The sequence below is a fragment of the Labrus mixtus genome, chromosome 9, assembly GCF_963584025.1.
Source record: "Labrus mixtus chromosome 9, fLabMix1.1, whole genome shotgun sequence".
Lineage (NCBI taxonomy): Eukaryota > Metazoa > Chordata > Actinopteri > Labriformes > Labridae > Labrus > Labrus mixtus.
The window spans coordinates 20,641,643-20,657,453 of NC_083620.1; the positions used below are offsets into that span (position 1 = coordinate 20,641,643).

Sequence of the window (15,811 nt, forward strand, 5' to 3'; positions counted from 1 at the left end):
TGGCAGCAGACTGCCAGCACAGGCTCAGGTACTGTATATGCTTCCTAATGATAGAGGGGGGAAACTGTTAGAAGGACTCAGTGAGAAGACAAGGACGCCTGAAGCCTGGTAAAGAGAAGAGGAGCTGGCACGAGTGTCTATGGCCAAAAATAATGAAAAAAAGGGACCACAAGAAGACTGGCAGACTATCGGACAGTCAAGAGTGATAGACTCTCCAAGAGAAAATAATGTTTGGCAGCTATAAGGATGGTAGACAAAGATCCTATAGAAAGTGAGGCTGCACGTTAAAGAGGGAAGGAAGGAGAAAGAAAAAGAGGGAGAGAGAGATTCCAGCTGGACATGGACCCATTCCCAGAGTGGCAGTGCTGAGCAATGCTCACAAAGACCCTAAGGGGACCCCCCTGGACACAAACTTAAAAAAAAAGGGAGGCAAAGAGGGCTCTGGGGAAGGCATGAGGGAGCCGGGGGGTGGGGCATTGATAAGCACGAGTTAGTCCAACACACCCTGACACAGGGAGGAGGGAGGCATGTGCAGTAAAAGGAGGAAAGCTAAAGAGGGATTTTCTGCTTGTCCTCAAAATGGAAGAGAGGTTGTTTTTTTTTTTAAAAGAAGAGAACACTTGTATCTCACAGACAAAGAAGCAAAATGATGTGCCAGTTTCTTGGACTCTAAGTCATTCTGTATGAACTCAAGTGGGAGAAGAAGCTACAAGGAGCTCAGGATGGACAGACATGGGAGACACCATTTTTTTAAAGGCTGTGGAGCTTGTATAAATGGCAACAAGAGATAACAAATCAGTGATTGTCAGGATTGTTGGCCTTCTAGCTTTGAACAAGCCATAACCAAAATTTGAGTACTGGCATCGTTAGAAATAAATTTGATATATGATTAAAGACTCCTCCCAATGTTAAAAAACTTAGTTTGGCTGACAGCTGTTATGTTACAGTTGTTAGACGCATTGTAGAGATTACACATGACGAGGATGTCTGTAAGAAATATGGCTCAACCTCACTAACACTGAACTTTTAAGCCACCTGATGATCCTAACTAAGTCTGTAGTAGCCAATGAATGGGGTAGTAGAAAATCGAGGGGTGGAGAGGAGACGTACACTGGCTTATCAGCAGGAGTGGGACATGAACCTGGATTGTACCACAGCGACGCTCAGCCACGTCTTCAGAAGACAAGCAGTGGGAGGGGAAGAGTGATGAAGAAGTTCAATGAGGCCTGGGTCTAAGGCCACGTTCGGATCGACATCAGTCCCGCATGAAAAAACTCAGGCTGTCCCTTCGTTTGAATACGCCAGACTGGAAAAAGGTGACCCAACTTTTGCCACAATGTGATGTCATAAAGCAAAGCACATGCATTGTTTTTGATGCCAGGCTGTTTTCAGTTTGACTGTTCGCTGAGACCTGAAAAAGCATCAAACAAAAAAGGAACAAAAGGGGAACGTTGGTTAAATTATCAAGCCATTATCAACTCTTGGCTCTTAAATTGTGTCCTTGACTTTGAGTGACACAGTATTAAGGAAAATATCCAAGGGTATGTCTGTCCTGTTAAAAAAAAGTCTAATTTTGGCTTCAATCATTTTTGAAGCTTTGACCAGAAAATAAAATATTGTGTATGGAATTTAAAAAAGAAAAACCAAGCAGCTATTACATTCATTATATCAGAGCATGGGTGTACAGTGGGAGAGAAAAAAAAACAAGCACAAGGAAGAGAAGGGGGAGGAAAAGGGGGGAGGCGGAGAAAAAGAAGCGAGAGGGTGCTCGCCTGGCACAATGAGTCCTACTTGTTAGCCAGTGACAGTGTCAGGGATCGTGACAGGGTCCAGACGCTAGACACCAGCTGCAGCGCCTCGTAAATAGACTGCTGTCTCGCAGGCACATTTGCACGGCAATGGTTACACACACACACACAAACACACACACACACACACATACACACACAGACACACACAGACACACACATACACACACACACACACACACACAGGCATGTGGGCACATGCATATACTATGGCAGGCACACAGACAGACACTGACTTATTGTCTCTCCCAAATCTTGTAAAAGGGACAGTGAACCTCTTTGTGCCTTGTGTCCCGTTAAAGCTCCTGTGAAGAGAAAATGTACTCCACACACAAGAACACAACAAAATTGCTACAAAAATAATCAAATATGAATTTGATGTCATTATGTATTCGGAATCAGCTAAATATTGACATTTCATGGAAAAACAGAACAGAAAAAACTTTATGTTCAGTCTAAAGGGGGCTCTCTGGAGCTGGAAGACTAATCTCTCTGAGTATGTTGCCTTGACATAAACTTTGTGTGTGTGTGTGTGTGTGTGTGTGTTTGTGTGTGTTAGTGTGTGTGTAAGTGAGCATACCCCTCCCTCCATGGTGATAATGAGGGGGCTAACACACTACATCTGCCCTGTGGTGCATAGAGGAAGAAAGTTTGGAGGAGAAAAAAAAAACTAAAAAAGAGTTGGAGAGAGTTAAGGGCGAGAGGCGAGCTGGGCTGGACAGGGAGGTGAAGGGGTTAAATGCGCGAGGCTGATCCTGCTGAGCCAGCAGCAATACGTTTAAGTGCAAGGTTTCATTGTAGCAGATACAGAATGAAACTCCTTCCCATTAGTCATGCTAGTAACTGAAAAGACTCTTTGCACTGCTTAACCCTTTCTGCACTGCAAACACATCCCAGCGACAGCACAGGTAAAGCCCCCTGTAATTGGTCAATGGCTTCTATGTTTGTGTGTAAACACTTAAGCCCAATGAGATTACAGTAATTATAGTACAAGTGTGCACAATGGTGCAAAGTGACATTTTTACATTTTGGTGCATGAAGAGAGAGTATCTCTGAATTAACACGGAGAAAGCAACTCAAATGGAGTGACCTTTGAGAGGGATTTTCTCTTTCTTTTCCTCTGTTTCTCTTCGCACCCCCCCCCCCCCCCCCCAACTCTATCCTCGTCTTGAGCAAGCCTCCCACGCCACGCTACAGTACACGCTGTCTCTGAGGGGCTTAGGGAGGAGAAGGCAAGCATACCCTTCCTCCAGTGAGAGCAGGGCAGAACCATAATCATCATAATTATCATCATCATCACACTGCCTTAACCGAGACACACCACAGCAAAGCAAGTGGTGCAATGACAAAACAATGGAACAAACCAACTGCGTAAACAAACCCATAATGAGAGGGGCGTAAGGTAAATCGGGTCATTACAAAAAATAAGGAGCAAGTTGTACTCAGTTTCATCTGTTATAGTTTTAAGAGCACTTTATGCTTGTTCACGCTGAGGAAATAAATATGAGCTGGCTTTTATTCAACGATTTCATCAGCCCATTGCTACAACCTGACAAAAACTACTGCAGATTACCAAAAGCAATAATCAAAGATCAGGTATTTCCCCCGTCTCCATTTGGATGTTCATACTCAATATATGAATGCAACTTTTCCAAAATACACACAAACACACACCTTACCCCTCTGCAAAAGACATATGTGTTGGCTCAGACTTCTCTCCAGTCCATTTGTTTTAGTGCTCCAGAAAAAAAAAGCCATTTGATCCTAATTAAATCAAAATGGAGCATGAAACGCATGGTGTTCTGCAACACAAAAAACCCAACCCTTGCTGTTTGTTTTCATTACAACAGCTCTGAAACGGCAGTACACTGACAACTCACCAGAAAACTCAAAGAAGCCCTGAATGTCCCATGAGGTCAGGGGGGGGGGGGGGGGGACTAGTAATATTATTCTCCGGCCAAACGTTCAGCAATAATAAAACAACAATTACCATTCATCATTCTCTCATTTCCCCTCTCATTATAACTCCAGTCGCCATCAGCACCAGGTAACAAGAACATGTGGCATGCAGCCTAATGTGGTTTACAGAGATGAGCAATGTATGGAAGCCATAAGGCCTGTAGTGAGCTACACAATGTAAACCATGCTGCACTGGAAAAGCTGACAGTGTGCCACAGTAACTGTATGTTTAAGGGGAAAAGAACATGACGGATCACAAAGCATAAATGTCATATTGGTGGACAAGAATAAACAAATAAAACACACACAACAGAAGCTTGCCATATGTGAAAAGTACATGGAGTCCGGGCTTTACGGGCTTGAAATTGAGGGCAAGTTGCTTTTCTATCACTGCAACACAACAGAGGCATTTCTAACACGGTTTTTTCTTTGGGTGGAGGACAACGTTGTTCAACCATTTACATCAGAAAGAAAAGTGTCTATAGATTGTTTGAGTCTTTTGCATTAATCCAGAATTCTCAAAAGTGATCAAGGAATATTAATTCAAGTGTATGCATAATTTGTTCTTGCTAATTTCAAAAGCTAAATTCAGAGTGCTAACATGATTTCTTTTCACATAAGGCAATAACACATACACAATCTTTTGAGTGAGGCTTTAACAATAACCTTCAACATGGAGTATCGACACCTAAGGCTTTAACACGATCTAAAAGACAGTCCTGAGAGAGTATACCTGCCCTTTTGACCTGTATCTGAAAAAACATGTATTATCTTCTCACATGTAAACAGCACTCCCTGACTGTATTTGCTCATGTGTGAAAAGGCTTTAAGTCAAATTACTGCAAGAGCACTTGAGAGTGCACTTGTGCTGATGGTGAATGAACTACCAGCTGGAAGTGTTGGGCAATATTGGTTTTTGAATTGTCTGATTATCAGCTGCATGCGCAAAGTGCTTGCACTAAAACAAAGTTACGAATGATCAAATCATCAAATGAAATATTAAATTCTGAGAAGTGGGGGAGATTTAAAACACACAGCTAACAACATCTTCGTCCTTCAGACTAACTTCAACGTCATAAGAGTCGTGATTGGGCATGCCATTAAAATGTCAGTACGGTCAGTATGGTAATGAATGTGATTAAAAGACTTGTCTTTCTTACTCCAGTCTTGTCACAGAGCCGCAGGGTGTTATAGGAGCCCACAGCAAACACCTCTCCATCCGGTGCCCAGGACAAAGACGTGATCGGGTAGTCATGTGACGACGAAGAGTAAAGCAGACGGCCGTAACTGTCCCAAACCTGTTAGGGGAGGACATGATTTCAATGGCAGAAAACCCCCCCAAAAAAACACTTCAACACACTCCCTTGGCATCTACAACTACACACCTTATACTTGCAGTCCTCTCCACCTGACAGTATGAGGTCATTGACGGAATTCCAGTCAACCTTTAGAATGATCCCGTCATGGGCCTTCCACTAAAGAGAAACAGAAAAAAGAATTTTATGAAACACAATAAAATGACGGAATTCATACATTACTCCTTTACCGAGTATGATATAAAGACAAGCAGGATAGGCAGCAAGGAAGTGGCATTCATTCTTGTTTGTGGACATAGGGAAGTTTCTGAATCTTTTCATATCAGCATAAATGAAAGATGAAGATGTAGCCCTTTACAGAGTGCCATTTCACAACGACAAGTCCAACCCTCATTACGCCTTCGTATACTTACATATCGCATTTGAAACAGCGTAATATTGGTGCCCAAGTGTGTGCATTCACACGGCACCACGGCACCGTGGAAGCATGAGAGGCACGGCGAGCTTCACATACACAAGCGCTCACACATGGCGCAGTTCCGGCTTGCCGGCTCCGACGTTACACAATGCCACAGTCTTCCCCCCCATTACGCCTCTGCTACTACTCTGATGGCAGAAAAATAGTGGGGCATAACAGCTTCACCCCACCATTCTGCATCCATGCGTTACACTTTGCACGCGAGGCGTAACAGGGGCGCAAGTATCTCGCCTCAAATGGCAGTGTTTCAGAGCCAAGAGTCTAATACAGAGCAATAAGCCTGTCACCAGCCTTATCTTACCCTTTCCCGCCTACACTCCATTTTTCTTATCCAGCTTCCTAAATGTACATGTCCAAGGGATACACAAGTAAATACATGCCCAAGTGTGTTATGTGCATCTGTCTCCTTATAAGGGATTGTTAGTAAGTCTTTTGGGGATCCTTCTCACAAATCTGTTCATCACACCCCGGTCACATCAACTTCAACAGCCAGGCAATGTAAGACTAGTCTATGGTGTGCCATGGTTGGCTAATGCATTTTGACCATTCAGATTGAGATCACACCGGTTCAACTCGCGTCACTGCGTCTCCAGGGGGTCTCATGGAGAGGTGATGAAGCTGGATGTGTGTTTATTTGTATGTGCATGGGCCTGCACATGCCTGTGTGGTAATAGCTGGGGTAGAGAAAAGGTCTGAGAAGGCGCACATTTAACCCTCCACTGTTTTTCTAAGGTCCCAGGCGCTATTCAGCTTCAAGAAGAATAATAAACAAATGTATGCATGAACAAGAAAAATACTCGCTAGTGTGCAAGGTCTTACAGTATGTCTTGCACACTTCATCAATGCAGAGCAAAGACAAACTAATCTATTGCATTTTATTCTTTTTATTTAGCCTTTAAGTGGCAATAATAATTATAATAAGTTAACCTCAAGTTTAATTGGCAAAAATCAAGGGCCAATCTATGTTAGGACACAATACAAAAGTAATTCCAAGCTAAATTTGCGCAGGAAATAAAAAAAACCCAAAAGATATTAACAACAAAGAAGCTTGTCATTATTGGATACTTTCCAGGGCGGTTGAACAGATAATGAATTTAGCTATAGGGTCCCAAGAGCTGGAGAAAAAAGACTGGGTAAAATACAATCATAAACAAAGACAAACAGAAACCCAAACACATGTCCATTACTAGGAACTTGGCGTGTCCACCGTCGTAAATACTATCTGAAATGTGTTTCTCTTTAATTGATTTATCCACTTGGTAGATGAACTGTTGCCACAATAAAGAAAGATATATATTCATCATCTGTATTGTGTAAAGATACACTTAGAATTAAAAAAAAGGAATTGCAACAGCTTCTGTCCAGATCCTTCAAATCTTCCTCTGGAGAATGCCACTGAACAACGTAGCTGCCTGTTGTGTTTGACATACGGCCTACATCTGAAGGACAGCCATTTTCACAACAAAGAAGCTCACGACAAACTCTAAATAACAGTTTTTTTAATCAACTTGATGTAAGAAATTCTCAGAGCTGATGATGAGTAATTGGGTCGTATGACCTGGAAGCTTTTGAAACACTAATGTTTATTGGAGTGATGGTAATTATAATCTAATGGATCACAACTCACCTATACAGACAAGCCTACATGGAACTCCCAATCCCCCTTTTCTTGTGCTTAGTTTGTTTTTTCCTGATTTAAACTTTGCCCTTCTTGACATTGTGATTTATTCATGCAAATTGTCGCTGTATGAATTGTTGGAATGCTTTTATTTGTTAAGCACTTTAGCCCTGTTTCCACCAAGCAGTCAGGTTTTGGTTCAGTACAGTTTGGTACAGTTCAGTACGCTAAACCCTGAACTTGCTTGCGTTTCCACAGCCAACCGTACCCTTATTTGGTAAGCGGAGTGTAAGTCAGATGGAGATAGCCGTGTCAGCTATGTAACAGTGTGACATCATAGCAGCCCAACACAATGTAGCCCCCTATTAATTAAGTTAAACGTTCAGTAAGAACAGGGACACAGTAAACAAGGGACCCTTTAGGGTTGGATCGGTACCCTTGGCACCCCAACAGAAGGGTATCAAAAAGGTAGGACGGTATGGATCCCTTATTTTGGTACCATTCCCAACTTTTGATGGTGGAATCACCAATAAATGGGTACTGTACAGGACCAAAGTGAACCGGGCCGCTTGGTTGAAACAGGGCTTTTGTAACCAAGTGTTTTAAAAGTGCTATAGAAATAAAGTTTTACTAAGTTACATGACCAAATTTCGCTTGATCCCATCACAATGTCGACCTGAAGATTGACTAGGCTCTCTAACTCTTTGATTCTGCTGTTGTGATGTTTGAAACTCCATCTTTGTACTTTTACATTGAACCCCTCAACGCTGTAGTATTGCTGTCCCATTGTGACTTTACAGTGCATGATGGGAGCGGGACAGGCATGACATGTATAAAAACAACCCGAGCTTCACATGCACACACATTTAGAAACACTGACGCAGCTGTTTTGCCCTGTCAGCTCGGACGTTTCACAGAGATACCATTTCCTCCCAGTAACAGTTCTGTTACTACCTTTAATGCTGACTCAGTGGCAGAACGACTTTGACCTACCATTATGCCTATTTTGGCGAGGAGTAACAAGGGCGTTAAGAGTCCTGTCTTGAACAGAATATGTAAACAATCGGTGGGACCTTCTCAGTTTCGAAAACTATTAATCCTGTATAGATGAAATATTATGCTCCATGTGATTCGTGTAGAATGTATAAATACATGTAGTAGAGTTTCACAACTGAAAAGTACACATAAACTTTATTACATTGTACCTGTATGACTTTGGCGCTAGGCTGCAGAGGCTTGATGATCAGCTGTCTTCCTGACGTGTAGAGGATTCTGTCCGAGTCCGGACCCCAGGACACAGAATACACAGGAGACCCTACAAGATATGCAGGAATACAGGTACAAAGATGATGGCGAGTGAGATTAATATCAGGCAATGAGCAATGAATTGGGCTTGTAAAAAAAAAAAAAGGGAATTAAATGTGTGTATGTGTATGACTTTTTCATGTTCTACTAGAACTACACAGCAGTTATAATTCTTCCTCTCAGAAGGTATCATACTCCCTCAGAGCTCTCACCTTATTCAGCCTATAGAACAGCACTTAGCTTTCAGGCTTACAGCTGAGAAAACCTGAGAACACCTCCTCCATATAAGCACACATAAGGTGTGTGTGTGTGTGTGTTCCTTGTGAAAATGTGTGAGGGAAAATGTATGAGTGTCTGTGTGTGAGTTGGTTTGTGGCTACGCACGTGTGGAGGGTAGAGGGCCTGACATTTAACCCCACTCCAGGTGCATGTGGTTTTTCACAAATGCCAACAAGTCACATGATCTAAATCTGACAAAGGCAATGAGGAGGTGAGACGAGTTCCTCCCTCCCGCTCACTCACTTCTAACCTCTTCCTAGAGCTCTCTCTCTCTCTTAAAATGGGTCAGAGTAGCCCAGCAGAGTATGTGTGTATGAACATGTGTGTGTACATGTGTATGGAGTTGTGGGCTCTGAAGAGAGGCAACACCTGCAGTGGTGTGAGTGCCATGTGGAGGATGTTGTGTATCTGTGGCAAAGCTACTATTTCCAGGTGTTCTACAAATCTGTGTCTGTTGAGAAGCCCGTAACCCAACAGCTCATTCTACAAACAGCCAGTTTAGGAAAAATGTTCCAACAAAGTGGGGCTGATTTGCCGTTTTCCTGCCATTTTCCACAGCACCCGTCATTCAGCAGGAGTGTGCCATCCATTTCCCCCAGAAGCCAACTCCCCCCCCCCCCCCCCCCCCCCCTCCTCCCCCCCACCATATCTTTTTTCTGTCCCACATCTAAGAAGTAAGTTTAATAAGTCAAACAGCATGATGAATCAATTAATAAGTAAGCAATTTATAACATGAACTCTGGACAGAGAAATGTATCATTAAGACTCTTTTTATGGCTTTTAATAAAACTCCCTTCCTATAAAACTTTGAAACTTTATGGAGTTTTTTTTTTTTTATAAAAAAAAAACTTGAACTCTGTTTTTTTGGGTTGCACCGAAACCAAATACATCCTGATAGGGCCCAACACTTTTGGTACAATATGATACACTTCACTGTTCCCTTGGGGAAACTTGTCTTGCACTCAAGTGCGGCAAACATTCAGCTGCTTCCACTGTAGAATAAATGAATAAAAACAATAGAAACAAACAACGACCCATAAGTAAACAGAGAAGCACAAAGACATATATTGCACAACACCATTATTGCACAAGCGTAAAAAACAGATCGTAAATAAGATAAATTAAATATAAGACGATTAGATGGACATGACGTCATTGTACATCAGCTTGAAGAAACATTATTCTGACACATTGATTGAGGTGGGCACAAACAACTGTTTTGAAACTATTCAGTTTGCATTGGACATGTACACGTTCATACAATCGCACAACCAAGAGGAGAGAAAAACACGTCCTGCTTGATTGTCATTAAAATTGTCTTGTTTGAGTGAAAAGACTCAACACTAAAGGACGTCATGCAGATCACTCAGCTACTGTGATAGTGCAGAAACACCACTATATAACGCTATCTGTCATTACAAATTGTTGAATGACAGTGCAATGACTAAAAGAAAACAACATGAAAGTTGAATAAACTAGGTGCCATCTGGGTCGTCATATATTAGGATATAAATATACAGTAATAAAGCTATATTAATAACCTGATAGACATGGGTCTGCTATGTTTTGTTTTTTTCTGTGCAATGTTTCCTCTCTATCATAAAAGAGACAAATGGTCCAAAAGCGATCAGTACCTGTGTGTGTTTGTATGTGTGAGATAGAGACAGAGAAGGTGTAATTGATGTCAGTATGTTGTGCTGTGTTTACTAAATGCCTGCAGCTGGTTGGTCAGTGACTGGCTCCTGCTGCTGGCTGGCATCTGTTATGTACGTGTCCCGCTTTGAACTGTGTGCAAAGCTCTTCCTCACACTGACGTTCAAATTATATGAATTAAGATTGATACTATAGAGGGGGACATGGATTTTTAAGACACCCTGATATACAGCTTCAACCCTTACTGTGTTCATGTGTGCACACAATGAGAACACATTATGTCAAGTTTACTATCTACTGCCTCTTTGTTGGCTACCCACTTACTAAATACAGCAGTCCTACAGAAAGACTCTGTATTCTGTCGGTCTATTTATAACATCCCAAACAACCTCAATCTTAAATGTCAAAATGATACAGTGTTCTGTTTCTTTCTCCAGGAAATCATATTTAGACACATATAAAAAGTGCAAAACTGGCATGCAGAAAGTACATCGCAATGATTAAACAGGCAAAAGTTTCAAGTTGTAAACGCACAAGAGTATTGTGCCTAAGACAGAGTTGATCGAAGTTACTGGCTACAGTTGTTCTTTCAGGTAGTGAAATCAATAGTCCTCAACGTTCACCTCTGTCAATAAATATATCACAGCTGCTGCTGTGTTACAACTGAACTTTTTCAAATTGTTGTTTTGGAATGAACAGGATTGTGCTGTTCATTGTTCAGTCTATCAAGTAATGCAAACATAAGGGCCATAGGCAACCATTATTATAACAAATGCCTTGTTCACACTTGCACAAAACTCCTGAAGTTGTCGATGTGAGCTGCCTGTGTGAATGCAAACAAACACATTTCTCACTCTGACTTTATCCAGAGTTTCTCCAGCCAGCCACTTCACATTTTTTCCACATGAAGTCTGTGTGAGCTGATGTGAGAACTCAGCAGGATATTGTCAGGAGAATTCATCTTGAAGTGAGTGGGAGGGTTTTGTGACGTTTACATTCCCTGCGATCGGTGCACAACTATAGACTGCATGCACGCAACTTTTGCAATCTACCGTGCACGTAATTAAACTGCTTCATCATGTTTTCTGTTTGCCAGTATGTTCTTCTCTGCTCTCCGATATTAGGATTCTGTCAGACTACACATAGCATTGATATAATGTAAAATGTACTAAGTCTACCTGATATTCTCTAGAACTTTTCAGGAGTGCATATGTTTAAACTGTTTAAGTGTGCAGATAATGAGTGCGTAACAAATGAATGTACTCCACATATAACCATGGAAAGCAGTTTTTCTAAAGCAGAAGCTACTTTTAGTGATGTAAAAAGAGGTCTTAGTCTCACCTTGGCTGGCCAGTGTTGAGCGCAGCATCCCACTTTTTGACCAGATCTTGATATGTCCATCTTCTCCAGCTAATGAGATCAAATGGAACAAATACAAATGTAAATGTCAGCATTTTTTTATATATAAATCTTATTCTGATATTAAATCTGGTTGATCAAATGTGTGTTTGTTACATGCCGATGAAACAATGTATTTTCCTGTTATCTTAACCTGTGATTAGAGCGGTCCCGTCATAGTTCCATCTTCCTGCCAAAACAGCTCCTTTGTGTGATTCGACACTTTTCTCAATGCGCCCTATCTTGGAGGTCAGGTGGAACTTCCCTGTAAAGAGACAAAAAAGAGGCTTACTGTGTGGCCACACTCAGGTCCTGGGCTGATATGGGTGAGTAACACTGGAGTCTGCTGATATTCACTTGCTACTACAAGGGACTCATTTAATATAAAGCTCAGTGTTTCCCCTACCATTATATACATTTTTATTTTTTATTTTTAAAGATTTATTTTTGGGCTTTTTGTGCCTTTATTGTAGGGATAGGATAGTGGATAGAGTCGGAAATCAGGGAAAGAAGTCATTTAAGGATACCTTTCCGATAGAGCAGTAACACATGACACATGTATATATATATATATATATAACACATAAAGTAACACATGAACACCAAGACTCCTTCAAGTGTTTGTGTCGTCGTGTCGGCTTGTCCCCCCCCCCCCCCCCCCAACGCTGTAAACCTAGGGGAAACACTGCAAAGGATACAGAGACTTGAGTGGGTCAGGTTATAGGTTGAAACAAAAGAGTGGAAGACATGCACACTTTTTCATGTTAAATAAAACAGTGATAAGAAAGTATATCTTTACTACTGTAAATAAACTTTACAATCCAGGACAAAAATCTATATCTTTTTTTTTCTTCTTTCTAATCTTAAATCTTACACTGACTTATCAGTTTGCACACAATTTGCCACAGAGCATTTTATTTCTCCAAACTTAAACACAAACTTGTGGCAAAAGAGCAGATTGGTGAAAATAAACAGATTGCTTAAGATGAATAAGAGGAATCTTCCATTTCCTAGACATGGAGGGTGATCAGGCATGGAGACAGTTATTGAAGACGTAAGCCCTGACATATACTTTGTGGCAGTGTGTATTAAAAAATCCTGGATGTTCTATGTAATTTCTGGTGGACTGAAACTGCAAATCAGCACGCTGCTGCTCTCTCTCATTTCTAAAATTGGATACCCCAACAAAAGTGGATGTTACTGATCAAGCAGGTAGTGAGTGTAACACAGCTGTACTGAAAGAAAAAGTTAAGAAAATATAAATTTTTATATACTGTTTTGTTCTTGTCTCTTTGATATCTGACGGTGGTTTTTAACATCTAATCCCAACTACACAACAATCACCTATTTGACGTTCTTTTTATTTGGTGTGATGATACCTCTGTGTGCAACTCTATTTTGACCCCACATTGTAGTTCTACAGTGCAGAGAGCCAGAGATATTCTTTAGGCTTACTTTGGTACGAGTCTGCTTCCAATCGAAACAATAGCCTTTCTGGTAGAATGGAAATGATGCATCTCACTATGCAATGTTTCTTATACATCAAGAATACTAAGCATCTCATAAAGATTTACACTTTTTTTTTTTTTAAAGATGTATTTTTGGGCATTGTTGTTGTTGTTCTGTTGCGAGATAGGACAGAGGATTGAGTCAGAAATCAGGGAAAGAGAGAGTGGAGAATGGCATGTGGGAAAGGAGCCACAGATCAGATTTGAACCCGGGCCGCCCGCTTCGAGGGATAGCCTCCGTACATGGGACGCGCGTGCACACTAACCACTGCCCCACCATGACCTCCATAATGAACTATAGTTGGAGAAATTGAATGAGGCAAGATTTTTTCTTCAAAAGTGTGTGTAACTGGAAAAAGCTCAGATTTCATAAACAAAATACAAAAATAAATATGAGCGTTGATAAATACAATTCCCATCCGATTAACTACAGCTTTTGGACTACATTTATCCAACAGATCTCTGAGAATAATTTATACATTCTCTTCCAAATCCAAAAAGAAAAAAAAGAAACAGCCTCTAATGCACACTTGAGTTTTTTAAATAAAAGGATGTGATTGTTGCATTTTTTTTGTCAATTTCAAATGATGTATTTCAAGAAAAAGCAAACGTATCGCAGAACTGATATTTGTTTATCTGTAAGAGGACAAGAAGCAGAAGAAAGCTGCAAACATGAATGGTAACAGAGTTTTCACTTCTCTCGGGTCTGCCAGAGAAAATTGCTGCTTCAGTTTGTGGGTGTGTTTATGCAACCCTACACTGCCATTAGTGTTGTGACCAGACGTAGCCTGCCATAACAGTACATCCATATTCTGTGTGTTGGTATCTAATATAAGCCATAAGACATAAGAGGCAAAGTAGATGCTCATCACACAAACTCAGTTTTTTTTTCCCTTTTACAAATATAAATATCAAAAATAAACTTTGGTGAAAAGAAGTTTTAGTGAATTGACATGGTTCAATTAAACTAGAGCAGACGGGGACACATTTTGGGATACAAAAAAAATATTTCCTTTCATGAAATTGTACAAAAAAAAGGGCTGGACAACAGTTACCAAGCTTTGTAAGTTCAGTTAGCAAATGACCATCTCTGCTCTTCTGTTAAGGTACGGACAGATTGTAGAGAATAAAGAGACTTGCCATCAGTGCTGGTAAGGACAAAGATCTCAGTCTGGTTCTGTTTCTTGCCACCAACGGTTTTGGGGAACCAGTGAAGGTCAATTGGGTAGATATCCTCTGGCAATTTGACAACCAGACTGGTCTCACTAGTCAACAGGTTCCATTTCAGAATCTGGTGGTCTTCACTACATGAGTACAGCTCATCTGCTGTGGTCCAGCCAACGCAACTAACAAGTTCCTTATGTGATCTGCGGTTAAGGAAAGTGATCAAGGAAATGTATATTATGTGTAATGTACAATTTGTTAGATTGTATAAAATACGTCTAAAGCTTGAGATATCATTGAGTAAATTAATAGTATGTGATTACTTTAGACAATGTAAACTGAGGCAAGGCAATGGGTAACAATTCTAAAATAATCTCAAAACTTTAGTGATGCTTTACAATAACACTTGTTACAATACCTAAGTTTTGACTTAGTGGATACATATTCGAGCTGTAAATAAATACAAGGCTATGTTGAAAAAAAAACATATTGAAAAGGATATGTTTAGGTTCCTGTAGCAGCGATGTTTTCAATCTCATGATGATATTTTTGGCTGCTGTCTCCTATTCGATCAAAAAAAAAAAAAGAAATAGGGTTAGTAACAGTTAATCTGATGTTAAAGCTACTTATATCACAGACATATCAACATACACAATAAAAGAAACAAGATAGAAGACCAGACAACGAGTTACCCCGTCCAGAAGGTGATTCAACAGACGGCATGCTCCGGAGGCTGTTGAATAATAGAAGCGTTTGCAGTTGCTAAGGTACCTGTTGTTGTTGCTAACGTGACTCCTCAGACGTCTCCAGAGTCCTGCCTGTGACTTAATGCTAACGTTTCCTTGTTATTTCTGGTTGAAACACGCGTCGTTCTGTCGCCAGATGCTGTCTGACATGACCGAGGGCACTTCTGCGTTTCGTTTGCTCCGGCACAGATAGAAGAGCCGCCAAACAAAAAGCTCAGAGTAAACATTTGGTATCACAATTCTGCACTTTACTTCACGTTATTAAAGCTAACCTCGGTTAGCCATTTTATCTGGGTCACAAGCAGAGTCGCTTCAAATCTGAGTTCTCGCGAGGGTCCCAAATCTCGCTTCCTTCAAAAACGGATATTTCGACCCATTTTTCAAGCATAGTATGACATTTTTTTTTTTTTATAAAGGGTTTTAATACGACTCATTTAAATCATTTAACACCAACATTATTAAGTGATTCATTAAACATAATTTCATAGTTTGTTCACTAATCCCCGAGGTGGATTTCGTTCTTCAGTATCCAGGCAAAGCGAACAAGAACAACAAGAACAACATTAAGGCTTAAGAATA

At 40.8% G+C, this 15,811-nt stretch overlaps 1 protein-coding gene across 2 annotated transcripts in view; it reads right to left on the minus strand.

Annotated features, from left to right (window-relative positions):
* Nucleotides 1–15,746, minus strand: part of ift80 (intraflagellar transport 80 homolog (Chlamydomonas)) — a 35,723-nt gene extending 19,977 nt beyond the window's left edge. Inside the window, exons 1-8 of one of the 2 annotated variants that reach the window (XM_061046782.1) lie at nt 15,258–15,746; nt 14,986–15,049; nt 14,463–14,681; nt 11,969–12,079; nt 11,758–11,826; nt 8,385–8,494; nt 5,153–5,242; nt 4,928–5,065 (exon numbers count right to left, since the gene is read on the minus strand). In XM_061046782.1, coding sequence (XP_060902765.1) covers nt 4,928–5,065; nt 5,153–5,242; nt 8,385–8,494; nt 11,758–11,826; nt 11,969–12,079; nt 14,463–14,681; nt 14,986–15,025 — 777 coding nt within the window. In that variant the 5' untranslated portion in view covers nt 15,026–15,049; nt 15,258–15,746. Of the gene's footprint in view, nt 1–4,927; nt 5,066–5,152; nt 5,243–8,384; nt 8,495–11,757; nt 11,827–11,968; nt 12,080–14,462; nt 14,682–14,985; nt 15,050–15,178 lie in introns of both variants that reach the window. The other variant, XM_061046783.1, reaches the window with a different exon arrangement.
* Nucleotides 15,747–15,811: the final 65 nt, after the last annotated feature.